This window comes from Gossypium hirsutum, chromosome A01 (genome assembly GCF_007990345.1).
Source record: "Gossypium hirsutum isolate 1008001.06 chromosome A01, Gossypium_hirsutum_v2.1, whole genome shotgun sequence".
In the NCBI taxonomy this organism is placed as follows: domain Eukaryota; kingdom Viridiplantae; phylum Streptophyta; class Magnoliopsida; order Malvales; family Malvaceae; genus Gossypium; species Gossypium hirsutum.
Genome location: NC_053424.1, coordinates 101,890,527 through 101,913,903, shown reverse-complemented (window position 1 = coordinate 101,913,903; position 23,377 = coordinate 101,890,527). Strand labels below are relative to the sequence as shown.

The 23,377-nt window shown below is 35.1% G+C and overlaps 2 protein-coding genes across 4 annotated transcripts; one reads left to right on the top strand and one right to left on the bottom strand.

The window, feature by feature from the left end:
• Positions 1-13,628: 13,628 nt before the first annotated feature.
• On the top strand, positions 13,629-16,409 carry LOC107916563 (uncharacterized). Of its 3 annotated transcripts, none has more exons than XM_041110996.1 (6): positions 13,629-13,844; positions 14,321-14,427; positions 14,532-14,696; positions 15,053-15,175; positions 15,330-15,473; positions 15,841-16,409. In XM_041110996.1, exons 1-6 carry the CDS (start codon positions 13,841-13,843, stop codon positions 16,294-16,296), a joined length of 999 nt encoding a protein of 332 aa, XP_040966930.1. In that variant the 5' UTR covers positions 13,629-13,840; the 3' UTR covers positions 16,297-16,409. The 3 variants fall into 3 exon arrangements, with proteins under 3 accessions (XP_040966930.1, XP_040966934.1, XP_040966932.1); XM_041111000.1 differs by having other exon boundaries at positions 13,640-13,844; positions 15,834-16,409; XM_041110998.1 differs by having other exon boundaries at positions 13,656-14,201.
• A 2,927-nt stretch (positions 16,410-19,336) lies between these two features.
• LOC107916562 (ADP-ribosylation factor 2) lies at positions 19,337-22,346 on the bottom strand. The gene is made up of 7 exons (XM_016845837.2): positions 22,158-22,346; positions 21,516-21,686; positions 21,034-21,104; positions 20,757-20,876; positions 20,026-20,144; positions 19,861-19,942; positions 19,337-19,625 (listed from the first exon to the last, which is right to left on the bottom strand). The coding sequence occupies exons 2-7, from the start codon at positions 21,661-21,663 to the stop codon at positions 19,620-19,622; spliced, it is 546 nt and encodes a 181-aa protein (XP_016701326.2). The 5' UTR covers positions 21,664-21,686; positions 22,158-22,346; the 3' UTR covers positions 19,337-19,619.
• Between the last annotated feature and the right edge of the window lie 1,031 nt (positions 22,347-23,377).

The following is a 23,377-nucleotide window of genomic DNA, read 5'->3' as shown; positions in this document are numbered from 1 at the left end:
CCTTATCAGGGACTTCAGTCGATTGCATTAGTTCCTCTATGGGATCTTCTTCCTCTTCTTCGGGATCCTCAATTTCTTCAATTTGCTGCTATAAAATAGAATCTCCAACTATTCGGTAGAGGTCCCAATCTGTGATTGTGCCCTAGCTATAGCCTGTCTTCTTTACGTTTGCAAGAATTTTAGCTTTCAAGCACAAAAATGTTATTGTAAAGGGATAGTAGGCTAGGCCAGAACATCTAACGGCACAAATTCGTATCTCTCAAGACGATTTTTCCCACATCAACGAAATTGTTTGAATCTTTGTATGTAGAAATTCTTTTGGTTCGACACGTTTGCTTTAATGGCAAGAATGAAACCCTTGCTGCACTTTAAAACAAGTAATCAAACTCGTGTTTTCAAACCTGGAATTTATTTTTTTGAAATGTCATTGAGAGAAGCAAGCATCCGCAATTTTTTGTGAATAAATATGTGAACCATTTTTGCTTACCTGAAGCTTTGTCTTTAAGTTTGAAAACAATACATGTGAATCTTGTTGGCTTGCAAAGTCATAATCCACTTTTTGAATTCGGATGTTGTTTTATATTGTGGTATATAAGACTCAAGCATGTGTTGCATGATAATGACTTTAACTTGCCTTATGATCTTTCTATGATGACGGTCAAGAAATTGTGAAATCAAATTGAAATGGCAGTGAATATTGTTTTTGATCCCGAAAAACATCGTTCTCTATCATTGTTCAAAGGAATTAAGTCATGGACTTTTTTTGTCCAAAAGTATAACTTTCGAGTGCTCCATGATTCTGGTTTGTTTCTATCAAGGAACAAGGTAAAATCAACTTCTGTTTTTTATCTCAGCATTGATTTATATGTTCAATTTGTGAATAAGACTTCAACAAGTTCTATTGAGCCTATATACCATGGTGTCACTAATCCATTTAAATTTCGTGTAGGTGGCACTTTGGAAAGGTTCCTTCCAAAAGAAGGAGGGCATGCAAACAATCTGTTTTGTGTTTAAGTTGTGTGTAAATTTCTGGTTATCGGGAGCAATTTTTCCAACTTCATCAACCAAGGGGGCTATGACCTTGAAAGATTTTTCACGAGCAAATAGCCCAAATTAAGGACAAATCATCTTCAAGAGGGAGAGAATGATGCGATCCCGGCCATATCCTATTGTGACTTAAATCGAAGACACTGGGAATGGTCTAAACACGAGGGTGCCAAGTGCAAAATGAAACTTAATTTCAGCTCAACGAGCTCAATCTTTGTTTTTACCCAGCTCAATGGAGCTCAATTTGACTTGATGCTAGCTCATTGAGCTTGATTCTAATTCATTTAATTTCATGCATTTTAAGCTGCTGGAATAAATTTATGTATTTAATTGAGTTAGTTAATTTAGTTAAAGTTCAGCTCAAATAATTAAATTGCGTTTTAATGTGTCTAAATTCTGGACATTTTAATTTAGCTTAAATGTGTCTTAGTTTAATGCATGGTTTAAATGTGTCTAAAGTAGAGACAAATTAATTAGTTGTTGCTGAATTTAATTTGTGTCTTAGTTAATACATGATTAATAGTTGTTTAAGGTGTCCAAATCTAAGAAAAATTAATTTCATGTTTCTAATTAATTTGTCTAGTTGAATTTAAGTTGTTTTAAGCTGATTTTCAATTTTGTTTCAAGTAGTGCATGGATGGCATTGAATGGGTGTGCTGATGGTTGAGATGCTCCAAGCACCTCTTCGTTGAGTCCAAGAGACCTTGTGCTACTGATTTCTCTTCCCCAAGCTGACCATTGTGTTCCAACAGCCCTTAAACATTTTCACACTTGTTGGAGGTTTCTTTCACTTCGGTTTGAGCTTTCACACCAAGATGGCTGCTCAATTTCATTGTTTCACACTCAAAGGCTATTGAGTACTCCAAGCTACTCAATAAAGTCCAAGACTGTCCAAATATTCAAGGCAGCTCAATTAAAACAAGTTCACACCTCTTGACCGAATTTTATTAAGCCAATTCAGCTCCTAATCACTCCAAATTAATTCCAGCTGAATAAAGGCCTCTAGAAGTATTCCATTGGCATCTCCCATGCTAGGAAACTTCAAGGAAGCTTCAAGGGATGTTCTAGGAAGTTGCCAAGAAGTTTCAGGTCATTAAAGCATAATATTTGCTACCCATTTAGCCTCTTAAGTGTCTATTCGGCTAACTAGATGTGTAGCAATAAATAGTTTGTTTTGAAATCATTTTGGGGTTAGAAAATTTAGACAAAAATACTTTTTATCCTTTTATGGATGTTTATAACATTGTGAGTCTAATTTAACTCTCTTTGTTCTTTTAAGACTCAGCTTGACTTATCTAGCCTAGCTAGTGGTGTAACAGCCCGATTTTGGGCCTAGTCAGAATAGTAGTTTCGAAACCACAAATCTAAAATCAGAGAAATTATTTTGAAATTTATTTTATGTGTTGTGGCATGATGATACGAGTGCATGAAAATTTTGGTGGATTAATTTTAGCGATTGCATGTTTAATTGTGAATAAGGACTAAATCGCATAAAGTGCAAAAGTCCTATTTTGATAGCTAAGGGTGTCAAATAGCTGGAAACCAAAATTGGGGTCTTTAAAGGGCAAATAGACCCTTAAAATAGAGGTGAATGGCCATAAGGACAATAGGGATGATAAAGTCAAAGTTAGGTGGCCTAAATTGAATAAAATAAAACATAAGAAAAAGGCTATCATCTTCTTTTTCTTCTTTTTTTGTTTTGCTCCTTCTTCTTCACCGATTTTCCTCCAAGAAAATGGCCATGGAAGCTTGAAAAATTTCAGCAACTTAAAGCCTTTGAAAGTAAGTGATTTTGAGGGCTTTTCTTGAATATTTTTATACTTTTGAGATCCTTGTAGCATAAGCTTTCTAACAAGGGGACTATTTTGCAAAATGGTTGAAAGTATAGGGTTTTACCATGATAGTAGACATGTTGATTTCTGAAATTTTATGGAAGAATATGAGTTATGGTTGTGAAATAAACAACTTTTGTGAAGTAGTTTTCATGGAAACCCTAACTAGGGAGCGTTTTGCATAAGTTGTGAAATAGATTTACATGTGTGTAATAATAAGAATTGTGGGCTGCTTCTAGTATAAAACGTATTCGACTAGGCTTGGTTAATGAGAAAATGTGATAAAAATTGATTTTTGGACCTAAGGGAAAAATGGTCATTTTGCCCAATTATGAATTTTTGAGTGTCTAGATTAATATGCTGATGAAATGAATAAATGTCTATCATTTTAGATCAAGAATTACAAAATCTGGTTTTGGACTGGGGAAAAACAAAGCTAGTGGACTAAGTCGAACTAGTCGCCTACATTTTGTATACCGAGGTAAGTTGTATGTAAATAATACAACTACATTGTGTTATATGTGCTTGAATTGATATAGCATGAGTTGCTTGATTGTGGAAATGATGATGTACGATGATAATTGAGATAGTAGAACTCCGTTTGAACCTTAAGAAATAAATCGGATATTCATGCCATGACATTCGGGTTATTTGTGTGCTAGTGTAAGACATGTCTGGGACATGCATCAGCCACATTATGAGAGCCAGTGTAAGACCATGTCTAGGATATGGCATCGACATTGAGACGAGAGCTAGTGTAAGACATGTTTGGGACATGAATCGGCTACAAGATGTGTCAGTGTAAGACCATGTCTGGGACATGGCATCAGCACATATAGAGGTGTTAGTGTAAGACCATGTCTGGGACATGGCATCGGCACGAATATGTGAGAGCTAGTGTAAGACCATGTCGGGGACATGGCGCCAGCCTCAGTTTCGATAGTCAGTGTAAGACCATGTCTGGAACATGGCATTGGCATTATACCCTATGTTTAAGGCTTAGTGAATATCCAATAGCATTCAAAATGGTTCAATGGTGAAAATTACAGTTTAAGTGAAATGAGAAAAGTATAACCATGTTGTGAGTGGTACAGGTACCTATTTGAAAGGTATGAGATGTGAGCTCAATATATGATATGTGAATTGTATTGGATAGTGATGAGTAAGTTGTGCTTATGCCTACTTTTGTATTATGAGAATGATGATGAATGGTAAAGTTGTTATATTTATTTGCATGCAACTTACTAAGCTTTATGCTTACTCTCTCTCCTTTCCATTTTTTATAGTGCCGCCAAATTAGCTCGAGGATCATCGGAGGCATCGATCACACTATCAACCGAAGCACTTGGTATAGTTGGTTTTATTATTTTAAGTATGACATGTATAGGGCTTTTAGACTTTTGAGTTTTGCGTCAATGTTAATTTAGCCAAGGTGTTAGTTTGGGATGAATCCCTTAGTTTTGTATAAGGCCTTGGATAATGGCTAATATTCATTATTGATATATGCAAATGATGATGATATTTTCATGAATAAGTTAATGCCTTGTGTGGTTGATTAGACTTTGTGCTGTTGTGTGGATTTGTCATGTTAGATGTTATGTAGGTTGACCGCAAATAAGGGTGGCAAAAAGGCTTAGTAAATAGCCTTATTTTGTTCATACGGGTAGACACACGGGTGTATGTCTAGGCCGTGTGTCAGCCTCATGGGCCTGTTGTCCGGTCATGTGTCCCTTGCACGTTAAATTTTGCAAGTCAGTATGCATGGTAGTAAACACACAGGCAGAGACACGGCCGTGTGTCTCAGCCATGTGAAGGGCACGGCCTAGCACACGGGCGTGTGCCTTGGCCGTGTGACCCTTAAGGATTGCTGACGTCAGAAACAGTATGTCAAGGTTTTTGAACACAAGCTGAGACACGGGAGTGTCGAGGCCGTGTGAGGGACACGAGCGTGTGCCAGGCTGTGTATAAACCCTTTTAGGTTCGAATTGAAAAATAAATCTACACGGGTAAAGAACACAGGTATGTCCCTAGGTGCTTAGGTCGTGTGTGCCACACGGGCCATCAGCATGACCATGTTCAAGTTTCCACACGGCATGTTGCCCCTTCACACAAGCGTGTGCCCTATTTCAAAGGTCATTTTTCTAGTGTTGGTTAAAGGACTAGAGTTGGTCTCGAGTGGTTTCCAAGAGATGTTTTGGGCCTTGTAGGCTCATGAAAAGAAGTTTTAAACAAAGTTTGAAATTTTTTAAATTTTTAACGGGCTCGTATGATCCGACTTGTACGTGTGTATGTGATTTGCGAACGGTAATGCCTCGTACCCGGTATCGACATCGAACTCGGGTTAGAGGTGTTACAAGTGGCGTTACCCTGTTTCTTTTGAACTTGTCACTTATAAACCGAGTGTGGCATTCACCCTTATACCTTTGGTTCCTACCTCCTTCTAGATAGTGGGTCAAGGTTCTATTATTTTCCATTTTAAGTGTTTTTGTAAGTCTTGGGTCAATACTGTATATAGTATTGGTTCATTCTTCAACCTTGAGCCTTTCTATTCCATCCACATTCCTCAAATTAAATATAACATTATTTCTTGTTAGCCGAAACCATATACTTACCATATATAAAATACTTCAAACCCTTTTTGTTTAAAACCTATACTTAGCCAAATTCCATCAAAATCTAAATTGAATGGAACTTCTCCATTTTACCATCGGGCAATCTAAACGATCCAAATCATCACCGAGGTGAGATCATATCAATTGGTATCTAGGTAGGTATAAATTTTGGAATGACATATTAATAAATTGTCTATTGGGGTGCCTAAAAGCACACTGGTTGTATGTGTAAAATGTCAAGTTTAAGACATGGTTTTGGTTTGTTTTAAGTTCTTTGATACGGTTTGTAAATGTATTTAAGTATTATAATAGGTGGAAGACAAGTTTGGGTGATAAATATGGCTTGGAAATGGCTTTATTTTGTCCACACGGGCAGAGACATGGGCGTGTGTCTCAGCCATGTGTGCCACACGGCCATGTGCACGGGCGTGTAGTTCGGCCGTGTGTCCCTAGCATCTTTAAAATTGCAAAATAGAATGCTCAGGTATTTTCACACGGGCAGAGACACGGGCGTGTGTCTCAGCTGTGTGTGGCACACAGCCTGGCACACGGGCGTGTGACTTAGCCGTGTGGCCCTTGCATCTAATTAATGTAAATTAAAATGTTCACACGGCCTAGGACACGGGCATGTGGCTTGGCCGTGTGACCCAAGTCAGTAACCACCCTAACTTGGACACGAGCTAGGACATGACTGTGTGTCCCTATTTCGAATGTCCACACGGCCTGAGACACAGGCGTGTCTCTTGACCGTGTGAGACACATGGCCTGGCCACACGGGCGTGCGTCCTTTGCATCTTGAAATATTTTTGAGATTTTGCAGAAAATTCTCTGAGTTGCTGGTTTAGTCCCGACTTATTTTAAATGTATATTTTGGGCCTCGATGACTCATTTAAGAGACAATATGATTGATTTCGGATATGAAATACAAATTATATGAATTAATTGTATTTGTTCTGTAAACTCTGGTAATGCTCTGTAACCCTGTTCCGACGATGGATATGGGTTAGGGGTGTTACAGTCCCCGTTTTCATAATTTTGTGAAAGAATGAATGAAGGATTTTTCCACTGATTTAATTAGTCTAATTAAGACACGAATTAGTGGACCAGGGCCGATGATATTATTGGAAAACTAGGTTATCAAAATTCTTTAAAAGTTGAAGTTGTTGGCTTTGTTGGGGGTATCTGGATTAGTTGGAATGAAAGGATTGATGTTGATTTCCTAGATTTACATCCCCAAATGATTCAAATAAGAATTTGCAGTAAATAAAGGCCATTCTAGTTTTTTATGCTCGACTATTTATGTTAGTCCACATTCAATCTTCGGCATTTTCTTAGGTTCAATTGCAGGTTCAATTGATGAACCTTAGATTACCGCTGGAGATTTCAACTCAATTTTGGATAGTTCTTGCTAGAACAAGCTGTAACCTTTTCAGATCGTTCTTATTCAAATAAGGGCTTTGAGATATATGGTTTTATGGTCCTCACTTTACATGGAATAGAGGTAATCTTTTCCAATAGCTTGGTAGAGTCATATGTAACTCGAATTGGGATTCTTTGGCAGCAAATTGCTCTGTTCAGCATCTTCATAAATTGAAATATGATCATTGGCCAATTTTGGTATCTTTGAGCTCTAACTCTCATAATATAGGTTGTCGTCCTTTTAGATTTTTTAGTAAGTTGGTTGCTACATTCAGAGTTTAGGGACCTAGTTCGTAATCACTGGAAGCATGATCTTGAGGTTGGTTCAAACTTGGATCTGTTTAAGATAGTGGTTCAAGACTTGAATTAGTGTGTTTATGGTAATAGTTTTTCTTGAAAGAGGAAGTTGATAGCAAAAGTTAATCGTGTACAGAGGATTTTGAAGCTTCGATCATAACGTCTACAATCTCATAAGTTTGAGTTGCGAAAATAGATTGATGATATCTTTAAACATGAGAAGCTTCTCTGGTTTTAGAAATCACAGATTGTTTGGCTTACGAATGGTGATAGAAATACTAAGTATTCCATAGTCGCACTTTAGCTAGGCGAAAGAGGAATGAAATTGAAGGACTAAAAATTTGTGAGTTGGGCTGGTGTTTTGGTACTGATATTTTAAAGCAACATTTTGTGGATTTTTTTCCAGAATCTCCACACTGCTGATAATCATGTAATAGGGACCTTCCCTTTTGTGATAAGTTTCCTCCTTTATCAGTATATGATCAAGACATGTTATTGATAGTGGCTACTAATGAAGAAATCTACAGAGCTGTGTTTAGTATTGTAACACCCCTTACCCGTATTCAACTCTGAAACAAGGTTCGAGGCGTTACCCGACTCAAACATAAGAAATCATACTATTCCAGGTCATGAAAATCCATCCAAATTAAAACCATTCAAAAATAATCATATTGTCCCTATTGCGAGCCTACTAGGCCCAAAACATGTGTTCGGAGTGGTTTGGGACTAAACCGAGAACTTTGAAAACTTTTAGGGAAACAGAAAATTTTCATCATGAAACAAATACATGTGCCGATGTGGGTGAAGGGACATGCCCGTGTGGCATATCACATGGACGTGCTTCAGGCCGTGTCCATCTTAGGGTGCATTTTGTTTATGACGTCATCATAAAAATGAGATCACACAGCCAAATCACACACCTGTGTGCTTAGGCTATGTCCTCTACACGGCTGAGACACACGCCCGTGTCTCTGCCCATGTGCTGAATTTTGGACGTTCTTTTTTTTTCAAAATCAAGGTGCAGGGGACACACGGCCAGAACACATGCCCGTGGGGCAGACCATGTGTCACACACGGCCTAGACACACGCCCGTGTGTCTACCCCTATGGACAAATACAAGGCTATTTCCCAAGCCATTTTGCCACCCTCACTTGTACATATTCACACTACATCATATGGCACAATCTTAAGCATATAAATTCATTTAAAAACAACTGCAATCAAGCAATAACGTATCAGTTTCATACCATCATCTATCATGCATTATAACATTAGGCCTTGCCAAATATTTCATGCTAAATTCACACTCAAAGGGCATTAACATATGAATAAACTCATAACCATCATATATCAAGCAAATATAAACCACATCACAAAACATTGACATATGCACATACATACTTATATGGGCTTACAACCATTTAGCCAATATAAGCCAATTTGCATGGCTACAAATTACATCCAACCTTTAACCATCACAAGCTAATGTATTTAGCCAAATCATAATGACTCATACACCAAATGACTAAGTCCCTATACATGCCATAAACTCAAAGGGGTTTGCATTCACTTATACCCAACATGATAGCTTGACAATGTGATAGCATCTCCGGCGATCTCCAACTCGAGCTAGCACAAAACCCTATAAGATATAAGAAAGGAAGAGGGAGTAAGCTACAAAGCTTAGTAAGTTCGTATGCAAATAATAAGCAACAATGGCAATACATTTGTCAAACATTCATAATCTCTCCAATATAAAATACCATAATAATCATTAACAAATCATTTCAAGCCTTATAGTAACATGTACATTAATTATGCGTATTCACATTTTCAAGCTCAGAGCTTAAAATCTTTCAATGGTTTAAACTCTTAACTTCTCATACTTTCATAACCATTTTAATAAGCAATTATGCAAATCTTTCATTTTTCACACATATCCAACGAATCAGAAATCAAGTGAAATAAACATCTTATCTCTCAGTTTGATATGGCTCAAAAGCCTAGCCCATGATTCTCAACTAAATTTACCATGAATTTACACATCATAAACATAAACACTTAATCACAAGATTTCATAAATATTTTTAATAGACATTAATATCAATCTTTCCTTCATTTCATGTTCATTGATTCACAATCAAGGAAATAAAACATTTCATATCTCAATTCTATTTGGCCTAAAGGCCCTTTTTCATAAGTATCAATCAACTTTACCATGTATTTATTCATCATACACATAAACCAATACTCACATGGTTAACTTAAAGTCACCTTCATAGTGATCATGAATTCATAATATCATGAAGCCAATGCTTATAAACTTTACGTACATACCCATACCAACTCATATCATAATCATTTACTTTGTCAACTTTAGCAAAATCTTTGAATTTCCCGTTAAACCACTTGGAATACTAAAGGATACTCGGGAATTCTCATACACATAGTAAGATGCCAATGCCATATCCTAGATATGGTCTTATATGGGATCACAAATCGAAACCGATAGCCCAGCTATAGTCTTACACGATGTCTCATATCGATGCCATGTCCCAAACATGGTCTTACACGAAATCATATATTGATGCCAATGACATATCCCAGATATGGTCTTACATGGGACCACATGTATCGATGCCAATTCCAAGTCCCAAAAATAATCTTACATGGGATTACATATATTGATTCCAATGCCATGTCCCTGACATGGTCTTACATGGGATCACACATAACCCTAATGTCATGATATTTGTATCCTATCTATTCCTAAGGTTCAACCGAGACTTCTTCGTTATCTTAGCATTATCGAACTTACTCATAATATCAATCATATAAATCATATAATATTAAAGCAATTTAAAACATAAATATAGCATTGCATTATTCACATACAAACTTACCTCAAATGCGACAATAGCAAAAAGGACCTATTTGTCCAATATTTGTTTTTCCCTTGATCTAGACTCGAACTTCATTTTTCTTGATGGTTAAGCTTGGAAGCTAGGAAAACCCTGGCCATGGTTTCTTCATGTAAAATTTTCCAAGGAAGAAGATGGACAAGAAATTTTGGCTTTTATTTTGTTTATTAAGTCATTTAATTACTAAATGGCCAAAATGCCCCTAACTTAAAAATATTCTATTTCACCTATTTCATGTCCATTTTTGTTCAAAAAATTACTTAATGGTATAATTACCATTTAAGGACCTCCAATTTAAAATTTCATAACAATTGGACACCTCTAGCGTCTAGAACTTAAGTTTTGCACTATTCACAATTTAGTCATTTTGACAAAATTGAGTGCCCAAACGTCAAAGTTTTCGAACGAAATTTTCACGAAATCATTTCATGAAATTTTAAACCATAAAAATAAATTTTCTTACGTCGGATTTGTGGCCCCGAAACCACTGTTCTAACTAGACCCAAAATCGAGCTGTTACAAGTATGGCATCTCCTAAAGCATAAATGATTGATGGGTTTTACGCAAAATTTTACCAATCACATTATGAAACAATTGGCGATTTGTTTGTTCTCTTGATAGAAAGTACTTGGGGGCATGTCTTGGATCCCAATCTTAACAAAACCTTGCTTGTTTTGATTCCAAAAGTTTAAAGACTTGAAAACATTTCTCCATTCCGTCCAATCAGCTTGTGTATTGTTTTGTATAAGATCATCACTAAGACAATTGTTAATCAACTTAGGCCGATAATGGAGAATCTTGTTAAAAAAAAACCAAGTAAGTTTCATTGCAGGGATGAATATATCGGATAACATCGTTATCGCACAATAGGCTTTTCATTCTATGAAGATAGTCAAATGAAGGAAATTTTGGATGGCTTTGAATGTTGACTTGGAGAAAGCATACGATAGGATCCGTTGGGAGTTCTTAAAAGATACTTTGTTGGATGCAGGTATCCCACATTTGCTGATTAATGTAATCATGAATTGTCTGTCTTCCTCTTCTTTATATATTCTTTGGAATGGGGCCATCATTGATCTTTTTTATCCCACGCAAGGAATACAGCAAGGGGATCCAATTTCTCCTTATTTATTCGTGTTGCATATGGAACATTTTGGCCATATAATTGATAGGGCAGTTGAGCGAAAAGGTTGGAGTCCTCTGTTGTTATCGAGACGAGGACTGATCCTTTCACATCTTTTCTTTGTTGATGTCTCAATCTTGTTTTGTAAGGCAGATAGGGATCAAGCTGAACATGTCAATGTAATTCTCAATACTTTTTTCCTCCTCTCTAGATAGAAGGTTAGCAGAAATAAAATTCAGGTATTCTTTTCTCGCAACACCCTAGAAGAAGTAGCATGCGCAATTTGTGGTGATCTTGGAGTTTCGAGGGTGGATTATTTAGGTAAATACCTTACTATGCTTATTTTTCACAAGAGATTTACAACAAAAACTTTTGAATTTGTGATTGATAAGGTTTGAAACAAGCTCAATTGTTGGAGGCAAGGAATCTCTCGATGGTAGGAAAAATTACTTTGGCTAAATCAGTTCTCTTAGTTATACCAAGTTATTTTATGTGTATGACTCATATTCCTCTTTCTGTTTGTAATAAAATTGAGATGCTCGCTCGAAATTTAATTTGGGGATTTAGTATAGAGTCAAGAAAACTTGTCTTTTTAAATTGGACTGATTGTTGTAAGCCACTTGATAAAATGGGGTTTTGGCATTAGAAATCTTGTCGATCAAAACAAAGTTTTCTTATTAAAGTTGGGCTTCAACATTATTTCCAATCCTGAAAATTTGTGGGTGAGCATTTTAAGGAATAAGTACAATGTTCAGGGACTGATGTTGATCTTAATTTCGAGGAGCAATTGTTCTTTCATTTGGCGGTCTATTATAAAGGTTTGGCCAAAGGTTATCAGTGACACTTATTGGTTGATTGGTTAATTTTTGGAATGATGTATGGTTTAAACAAGTTGGTCCTCTTAAGTTATTTTATGAAGGACCTGGCTAGCCGAATGAAAATGTCAGAGTGTATGATATGATTGATGATTTTGGAAATTAGGACTGGTTTTAGCTTAACCTATTGTTACCTAACCATATTCTTCTTCACATTGTAGCTATATTACCTCCTTGTAATGATGTAGGGTCTAACCAAATCACTTGGAAATGGTTTGCCAACCATTCATTTTCTTTTGTTAAAACTTATAAGAACCTTTCCTCACTTGGTAGTGTTGAATCATTTATGAACTGGAACCTGATTTGACAAAATAAAGCCCCAGGACGAGTTCATGTTTTTTCTTTGGATGTTTTGGTAGAATCGGCTCTTGACCAATGGTGAGCAGGCTCGAAGACACATGACTAATGAAGGACATTGCCCTCGATGCAGGAATTCCTTTTAGTCAAGTATTCATGCAATCCGAGATTGTGAATTTTTTAAAGCAGTTTGGCATGTTGCTGTTACTAACATTGCTAGAAATGCTTTCTTCTCAAGAAATGTGAATGAATGGTTAGTCTGAAACTTGACAAATCAAGGGGGTTTATTGATAAGGAGGAGGATTGACAGACACAGATTTTTATTTTGTGTTGGCTGTTATGGAAAAGTCGCAACAATTTTATCTTTAATAATAGCCATAGTTGCATTGAAGATACTATTTTTATAGGATTTACTTGGGCTAAAAGTATTGTGAACTAAGGTTCAGTTGAGCTTTTTCGACATTCAAAGGTCATCCCTGCATATTGGATGCCATCAAAGATAGGGTGGATCAAACTCAACAAGATGGTTTTGTTTCGGCTCTCGCTAATAGTCCTTCGATTGGAAGAGTTTTCAAAGATTCTTGCACGAATTGGCTGTGTGCTTTTGCTATGAGGACTAGCAAGGATACGATTTTCAAGGTTGAATCAAAAGTTATTTTAGAAGGACTCACCGTAGCATAAAAGACTAGTTTTAAACAGTTGGAGTTGGAATGTAATAATGCTTTGTTAGTTGAAACACTCCTAGCTGGAGATGTTGCAAATAGTAGGATGTTAGAGTTGCGCTTGATCCATCAACTCTTACGCCGCAACTGGAAAGTTCAGATTCAACATATTCCCAGAGACCACAACAAAATTATCGATCATATGGCTAAAATTGCCAGCTTAAGTTACAACAACTTGCAGTTGTTTGAAGAACCTTCAGTCCTGATCCAAGAACTACTTAATGACCATCTTGCTACTATGTCCAATATCGCACATGAGTGTTTTCTTTACCTTATAGTCACTATTTTACTGTATTTTTTCTATCAAATAAAATAAAATAAAAATAATTATTATTATCAATTGATATACTATTTCATCAATAAAATAAATATAATTATAAGTTTAAAATTAATATATTTAAAAATCTCACGTAATTATACATCATTTAAAACTTAATTTAAAAAAAATATATAAACTGTGCAGAACTTCTCGTAGTTACGCGATAATTTCCAATCTATATTAGGATGAGATAAACTTGGCTATTGAATTTTCACTCATTTTCTCAGTATTTGTCTTACTTTTCATTCCAAAAGCTCTTACATTTCTACTTCGATTTGCCTTTTTTTCTGGTCCCCTAATTTCTGCTTTTGGGTTTTCTGTTCTCTACCTTTTCTATCTTTTCTATCTTTTCTATCTTTTTCTCCTTAACTTTTAATGGGTATGTATTCGAATTGGCCTTCTTTGAAGGAGAATCTTGAATTTTGCTGCAAAAACCATCAAAAACTGCTAACTGCTTAGTATTTGACTCGAAGTTGTTTTCTTTATGCTTTTTGATATATATATTTTTTAATCTGGCGTTGCTTCGAGGCTGGCTTAATATGATTAATCGTATAAAGGGCTTGTCTGTGGCTGTAATTTCTATTTGAAACTGATTCTAGGAGTTTTTACTCCTCCATTCTTACCGAGGGTTTTGTTTGACTTCATCTTTGGTACTTAGGTTCACGGCCAAAAATATGAATATTTGGCTCTTAGGATGACCACCTTACATTCAACTTTAATGAATAAGCTTTATGATGTATGTTTTATCATTCATCCTCTTCTTAGTCGAAGTTCTAAAATTTTGGAAGTTTTGATAGGATTTTAAATCACTTGCTGATGTGATAGTGGATTAACAGTTGTATTACTATGTTTTAGATTTAACAGGTGAGATGCAAGGGAAAAATGGAAAACCCAAGCTTCTTGATCAAGCTTTTTCTGCCTTTTTTGTGCAGCTTCCTAACAAACTTCAAAACCATCTTAAGGTTAGCCATTTCTCCTACGTAGGGGGGAATTCATTTAATTGACTATTATTTTAAAGTATCTCTGAATTTGAATGAAAATTCCTTTTTTTTTTTTTTGGCCTCAGTCACAGTTCAAGGGATTAGCAAAAGATAATGATGGATTTGAATCTGCGAACTCTTTTCTCGAGAAGGAGAAGGGTTCATTTGCTGGATTGAGGATTGATCTGGAGAAACAATTGCAAGCTTGGAGAGAAAATCCTTCGTGGGTCAATCAACCTCCAGAAATAAAGGTAAAGAGTTATTGGGAACTTTCATGGTTTCCTTCTCAACAGCTATGTGACCCGAACTCTTCATTTTTCATGAAGTACCCATACTAGCATTTGTATCCGACACATAGTTAAACAAGGATACAAGTATCTGACACTCACTCTCGAGTGCCTGCTAGTAAAAGCTTTTAACTCTATGCCAGTCAAAAGCATGAACTTTCCTAGTGCTATTTCACTCATATAGCCAAAGTTGTAGAAATCCCTTGGCTTCTAATTTTAAAATATAATTTGCCCTACATTGCTGTTATCTACATTCTTGGATATTTTATTCTAAGGGTCCATTAATTTGCAAAGAATTAGGCTAATGTTATTCTTGGCAGGTTAGTGTGCCAAAAGGTTCTCTTTGCAACCTTAAGGCAAAACTTGATGTTGGGTTGCCCCCAGATGCAGTGTATGATATTTTAACTGATCCTGATAGTAAGAGAATTTTCAAGAACATTAAGGTAAGAGCGGTATATTTTGACCCATAATAGTAGATTGAAGTTTTCTATTTAGGACACCATTGCCAATTTGATGCAATGGCATTCCCAGCTTCAATGCTTCAAGCAGTCTCAGGAAATTCATATATTTATTTCATGAACTGATATTCTGCTTCAGGAAGTGATATCTAGAAAGGTTTTAGTTGATGAAGGTCAAAGACAGGTGGTTGAGGTGGAGCAAGCTGCTTTGTGGAGATTCCTTTGGTGGTCAGGTACCATCTCAGTTCGTGTTCTAGTGGATCAAAACCGGGAAGATCACTCGGTAAGGATTTTCTCAGTTTCAATTTTAAAAATCCATGACTGAATCTTTTCTGTAAGTAGGACTTTGGCGGTCTATTTTGGTTGCTTTTTTTCTTTTTTGAAGTTCAAATATAGGGTTCATCTGTTTTGAATCTCCACTTAGCTTGCCATTTAATTGATTCTAGCTCTTTATTTCTCTTTTAAGTGCTCGTATCTAACACATGGGTATGAGGAAATCAGATCCTAATATCCTCCAGAAACATGAAAAAACTTAGAAATCATATCATATCTGTATCCTACTTTTGAACAAAAGATATAACTTATTTGTAAAAAGATTATGCATGGGTTACTTGTAGTTACTTTTGATTCTAATGATGACTAGTAAACAGATGAAGTTCGAACAAGTCAACACAGGATTCATGAAGAAGTTTAAAGGTCAGTGGAGAATAGAACCTATTTTTGTGGATGAAGAAACCTGTTTTCCTTTCAAACCTAAAACATTGGCGGAGTATTGTTCATGTAGTGGGGGTAAAGGAAGAATTGGGTCAAAGGTGAGCTTGGACCAACTGGTTCAACCAGCCATTGTCCCTCCCCCACCCATTTCTTGGTATCTAAGGGGAATAACTACCAAGACCACTGAGATGCTGATACATGATCTAGTTGCTGAAGCTGACAGACTCCCAGGTGGGCGTCGATCTGACTCTGAAACTTCGAGCAAGAAGTTTAGATTATCTAAGGAGCTAAACGAATACGACCCGATTGAGCAAATATTCAACATTAAACAAAGATGGAGCTTACATAGGAGAAATGCAAAGCAACATCGTAAGAAGTTGTTGAATGTATAATCATTTAATTTTTTATTACTTCAATTTCATTTGAAATCTGTTGTTTCAATGTTTATATATGTTAAGTATGACTCCTATTTCAGTCAAATTTGAAAAATAATTTTCTTGTTAAATTCTGTTTATTTGTTTCAATCAAACTCTGATTAATTTAGATTATTTTATTATTATTTGAACTATGAATTTAGCCTATAAATACTCTTTTACAACATTAAAAATTTAGCAAATTTTGTGTTTACGATTTGAGGATTTTTTGTTTTTTAGTTTTCGGGATTTAATTTTTATTTTAATCTTTTATACTCTTCATTTTTTTCCATTATAGTAAATTTATTTTTACCTGTGATTTTTTATCCTCTTTGTAGAAATTTTTTCAAGTTAAATTTGTGTGTTTAATTTCTTATTTTCTTTCGCTATTTTTACTTGTTTATTGCTTAATCTAGTCGATTTCTAATAAGTGGTATTAGAACTAGTTCAATTTTTGTAAATCAACTCATTCAAAGATGGCAATAATAAGGTTTGAAATTGAAAAGTTTGATGGTATCACAAATTTCAATCTGTGACAAGTTCGAATGATAACAATTTTAGTTCAAACTAGCCTGAAAAGGCTGTTATCAAAAAAAGCCTGAAAATTTTAAATCAAATAGAATGGAAAGAGCTTAATGAAAAGGCCTTGTCTACAATCCAGTTGTGCTTCGTGAATACGGTATCGCAAGAGGTATTGATGGAGAAGATCTCATCCGCCTTGTGGAAAAAGTTAGAAACTCTTTACGTGATTAAGTCTCTAGCTAATCGTTTAGTATTGAAATGTCGTCTATTTACCGTTCGCATGAATGAAGGTGAGCTTCTTAAAGATAGACAAACTCTCGTTCGAAGATGTGAAGGGTTATTTGTTGAGTAGAGATAAACTCGACAATGAGTTTGGTTCGGATAGTAAGGCAAATAGGCAAGCTTCCATTTTGGTAGCATCAAAGAAGCGAGACAAAATGTGTCGCTATTGTAAAAAGTTAGGTCACGTCAAAGCAAACTGTTATAACTACGGAAAAAAAGAGCTGCTGAGAATAACGAGGAAGATGTAGTTGGTGCTAATTTGACCGATGAAAGCGGTGATGATTTCTTATTAGTGTCAACAAGCGATAACTCTAAGCTTACATCTGAGTGGATCCTAAATTCATGATGTTCTTTCCACATGTGTCCCAATAAAGAATGGTTTTCCACATACAGTTCGATTGAAGGTGGAGTTGTGCGCATGAGAAACGATTTATCTAGTAAGGTAATTGGTATTGGTATTGTTAAAATTAGGATACACGATGAGACAATTAGGACACTCTCAGATGTCAAGTATGTGTCTGATTTACAAAAGGATGCATAATTGACATCGAGTCGAGCGACATTAAAGTATCTCATGAAGTTCTTATTTTGTTAAAAGGTAAAAGGACCGGCAGTCTTTATATTCTAGAAGGTTCTATAGTGACCGGTGAAATCAGATGCCCCTCGTCCGTTATGGAGTCGAAGTCAACTAGTTTAGAGCGGGGGCAACTTGGTTAGAGGAGGGAAAATTGTATGATCGTTTCGTTGAAGAGAGGTTTTCTTTTGGATGCAGGTTTTGAAATGTTAGGGCACTGTGTTTGTGAAAATCAGACCCAGGTTAGTTTTGATTTGGCAGTATACAAGTCGAAGGCTAGAAGTCTTCTAGTTTCTAAGCATAGATTCGACTCAATTAATTCTCTACATAGTTCAAGATAGTCTCGTAGCGGGCTTTGGCAGAGATGGTGTTGTGGAAATATGAGTTAATGTGGAGATTTGTTAAGTATGACTCTTATTTCAGTCAAAATTGAGAAGTAATCTTCTAGTTAAACACTGTTTATTTGTTTCAATCAAACTCTGATTAGTTTAGATTATTATATTATTATTTGATTTATGAATTTAGCCTATAAATAGACTCTTTTACAACATTAGAAACTGACACCCATTAGAGATTAGAACTCATAACACATTTAGAGAATTTTGTGTTTACGTTTTGAGAGTTCTTTGTTTTCGAGTTTTCGGGGTTTAGTTATTATCTCTATCTTTTGTACTTTTCATTTTTTTGTCATTATAGTAAATTTATCTTTACCCGTAGTTTTTTATCCTCTTTGTAGGGGTTTTTTCACGTTAAATTTGTGTGGCCAATTTCTCAATTTCTTTCGCTATTTTTATTTATTCATTGCTTAATCGAGTCGATCCCCAACAATATATATATATGAAAAGTGACCAACAGCTATGTAATGGTGTTTCCATTGAAGGGTATCAAAGTCTCTACCAAATAAAGTATTCAGATGCATTCTAAAATACTATCAGCAAATCTATTACAGTTTATTTAGATTCAAAGAGTAATTCGGACTCCCCAAGTGCAAACTTTGGCAAATACAAATTGCTAAATTTTTTCGTTAAGCTATATATATATATGGATGAAGTTGTTTTTCTTATTCTACAGTTCCCATCTTCCTTCTCCAAACGTTATTTTAATTGGTTAGTTTCTCATGACACAAGCCAAAGACAAGTAAAATGAAGGACAATACCAAAAATTTTCAATTTTAATATTCAAAGACATCCATTTTACAGGAAAAGAATTTTTATTATCTTGATCCTGATTGCGGTTGATACTTTTATTAAATTCAAATTTGAAATATAGATAATTCTTCTGCTGCGTTTTTGGTTCAGATTGTAATGCTTAGGGTTTAAAAGCATCTATGAAAAATTTATTGAAACAAAAAGAAAGAAAGAATTGATAAATAGAAATTAAGTGATTAGAGTTAAAAAGGAAATTTAAATTAGAATTTCAAGATTCGAGTAACAGATGATTAAGAAAGATGGGAATAATTTTAAGGAAAGTAGATATATAGATCCCTTTTTAATCAAAATAATGCTTAAATTTCAGCTATAGATTTAATCCAAATGGTTCGGATCTCAAACTTGTGAAAGATATATAGACCCCTTTTTTCCTCCCTTTCTTCTCTCTTCCCAATCTAAACTTCGTATTTTGCAAAACTAATGCAGCATAAGGTTTCCAAATTCCGGGTTTCATAGAAATGCAATTCATGCAATTGCAAATAAGTTTTGGTTACAGAAAGAGATATACATCCAATCAAACCAATTTTTAGTTTTCAATATATAACCACAAGGTCCAAACTAATATGGTCATCTCCAAAAACAGAAACGCATAACAACAATCCAGCTGTCACAGTCGAAAAATGAGGGCATAATAATAATTGAAGAAAATAAGACTAGATAATGTTCACCCTGCATCCAGAATTTTTGATATTGCAAATACCCCTTCTTTAATGGCTTCAGGCCTGCAAAATTGCATGTGGACATAAGAAAACAATAAAAGACAACTTTCGACTATTTGATAGTTTGTAAAATATTATATTTCACTGCCGAATCTTGTTTCTACCTATTGTAAGAGAAAAAGAAACATGGAGTGTAGAAGACAAAATCAAACGGTTGATTATGAAGTTATACTCCTTGAAGGATGTAAATCAAGTACAATTATCCATAAAGATAAGTTCTGAAAGTATATCTTCTTACCTTGTTAGCTATGTTGTTTGAAAGCCAATCCAGACCCTCATAAAGCCCTTCACCAGATGTTGCACAGGTGCTCTGGATGTACCTGAAAAGACCAGTAAGATACATTAGTGGCAATGAATAAGAAGCTAGCAAACTAAAGCATGAAAACACAATGCAAAAGCATACCAGTGACGCTGTCGAAGGGAATTAAGACCAAGCTTATCAGTTATTTCAGCAGCATTCATTGCGTTTGGAAGATCCTGCTTGTTTGCAAATACAAGCAATACTGCATCTCGCAGCTCATCCTGAAAATGAGTTATAGTTAACCATGAAAATCCAGCAAAATTAAGCCAACATCAGAAGTTTCAACTCATGCTCCTAAGTTTACCCTCAATATTCTAGTAACTCTATTTTCATTGATATTTTTCGTATCCTCATTGAAAATGAGACTGTATAAAAATCATTACATCAAACTACTTTTGGTTAATAAATATCTGGAACAAAACCAGTAGCATAGATTATGCAGACAAATTTTATTGAAAATAACCATTAGCTTCTTAAAATTGTAGTTCCATACATGTCTTTCAACACATTTACTGAATAGCACTTGTGCAATGGTCTTTACAATTGACAGCTCAAGTGCCACTGAAGAATCAAGTCAGTTACGCTAGGAATATCTGCTTAAGAGAAAAAACCCCTCTTTGACTACTAGTGTAAGACAGTGGAAATCTGACGACCATAGAGGAGCCTTGACCCTTGAGCACTACGTTACCCTTTTGCTTGTATATAGCTATTAAATCTAATGTTATATGAAGGCAGAAACAATAGAATTCAAAGCACTTAACAGCAAAACAATTCAAGCATAAACAGTAACCGGGGAAACAAAGGTTGTTCCACTTAAAATTTAACTTGCATACCTCATTCAACATTCTATGCAATTCATCCCTAGCCTCAACAACACGGTCTCTGTCGTTGCTGTCAACCACGAAGATGAGACCCTGTGTATTCTGGAAGTAATGCCTCCACAACGGACGAATCTGCAAGATTAAGAATGAAAAACTGGGGCATTATTGACTAGCCATTACTTAGATACCACGACATGTAAAGATCCCCTAACTATCACTGCATCAAAAATTAAAAAACATTTGAACTATTGCTGAAATAATAGAGAAACATAAAAGGAGAAACTCATACCTTGTCCTGACCACCAACATCCCACACAGTGAAACTGATGTTCTTATATTCCACAGTCTCCACATTAAATCCTGCAAAGGAAAACCATGACTACTTAAAAAGATAAAGCTTGAGATGGATTAATAAAATCACAAACCCGAAGAAATTCAAAGTACTATATAAATAACAATATGAAATATTAGCACTATGGTACTCTAACTAGAGGCCACATGCTTCAGAACTAATTCCTATTTTGGATCTAAAAATCATAGGTGTAAATCGGTTGCATTTGATTTATACATGTTTCAATTTCAAGGCTCTAAACGTCTAACGTCTCAATTCTCAAATATACAAAAACAATAATGATAGCACTGACAAAGGAAAAAAAAGTTTCTTATAGGAATCACATGCTCAACCTACCAAATGATACAAACCCTGAATGAAAATATATTATCTAAGATGCAATTAAAGTTCGAAGGACCAAGAAAGTTAGATATGCTCACCGATGGTTGGAATGGTGGTAACAATTTCTCCAAGCTTGAGCTTGTACAAGATGGTAGTCTTACCGGCTGCATCAAGACCCACCATCAAAATCCGCATCTCCTTCTTAGCAAAAAGCCGGCTAAAAAGCTTCGTGAATGTCAGCCCCATTTCTCTTCCCTAATTGCTGATCCCTAAATATTACAATATTTTAAATATATTATTTCAAAAAAAAAAAAACTCAAGCGTACCATTTTCCCAATCAATAATCAGATTTTAGTAAACCAAATAGATCTGAAGGTAGAGGTGCGAAGAATCAATACCATTATACCATTTCCACGGTTACCATCGAGAATTCAGTATATACACACATAAATGGAGAAAATGAAAAACAATAAATCTAGAATACTTCATCGCCTAAATTTTCAGATAAGAGAGGAAAGCAACCAGATTTCTCAAAATTCGATCGACTGGCAAGGCTTGAGGAAAGCAAGCATTCATGCAACTAATCGTTCATAACCAACAAAGTTTAGAGTAAAATGAAAGGATTTCAAAGCCTCACATCCAAACTAAAACAAAGAGAGCGCATTGAATTGGTTTCTTTACATTTATCACTTGCGAGATCGAAAGGCAAAATCGAAATAGAGATTAGAATGGTTATATACCTTTGGAGAAAATCGCAGAGAGATTTTGGATTTGATTTTGAAGCAAATGGTAGAAAGAGAGGCAGAGAGAGCTTGAGACCAACGCAAATTAAACACGAATACCAAATATTTTTATTTATTTATGAAGGAAAAGGCGGGCTGCACCCACACCAGATACTTTTCCCCATCATTTCACATAAAATAACAAAATTGCCCCCGCATCAAAGTTTCCCGTATCAATTGCATTCAGTTTTGGACACCGCCATGCTTGCACTATCCGAGTGGCCCAGCTTTCCCACAAGACATATTTTATTTAGGTTTAATTTTGTTTTCAGCCTCTACATTTTTTGTATATTTAAAATTTAATACATTTTTTTTATATTTAAAATTCAATCTTTATACTTCTGATTCCAAGAATTTAATATTTCCACTCTTTTGATTTAGTAATTAAATTTCAATTGGAAATATTTTAAAAGAAATCTATTAAATTAGATTATGTGGCACTTTTTTTAGAAATTGCTCAATGGCCAATTTAAATGTGATGACCCGATTTTAGTTAGTGTCAGAAAATGTGGTTTATAAATCCAATTTTACAAACTGAGCCCATGAAATTATGAATAGAAGGATTTACGCATTTAGAATGAAAATGCATTTGTGGATGATCAAGTAATTAAATTGAGAAAATCATCAATTATAATATAGGGACTAAATTGTAAAAGTGTAATCGCAATTAAATTTTAATTTAGAAAAAAACTTGAGGACCCAATTAGAAATTATGAAAAGGACCTAATGGTTATTTAACCATTAATGTTTCATAAGTTAGTGGATGAGATCAATCCTTTCCATCCATTTTCCTTATGTTAAATAATGATCATGACCATTTATTTAGTTAATTAACTAAGATTTGTTCCTTAATTAAGTTTAATCATTCTATTATCTAAGAGTATATAACAAGTGAGTAGGGAGAGAAAGAGAACATTCATTCTTCTCTCCCAAATTGTTGTCTAAAGCTTGGAAGAAAGAACAAAATTTCCCTTTTACTTCCTTTTGCATTTCAATCCAAAATAGAATAAGGTTATTTGAGCTTAGTCTATCATACCCAAGTTTTAGGTTGTCAAATTGCTAAGTATATGCTAAGTTACCATTAGTAGGTTTTTGTGGAATCAAGCTTGATAATGTTAAGAATTGTTGATTAATAAACTTAGGTTATGTTAGGACTAAGTTTAAAAGTAGTGAAAAGC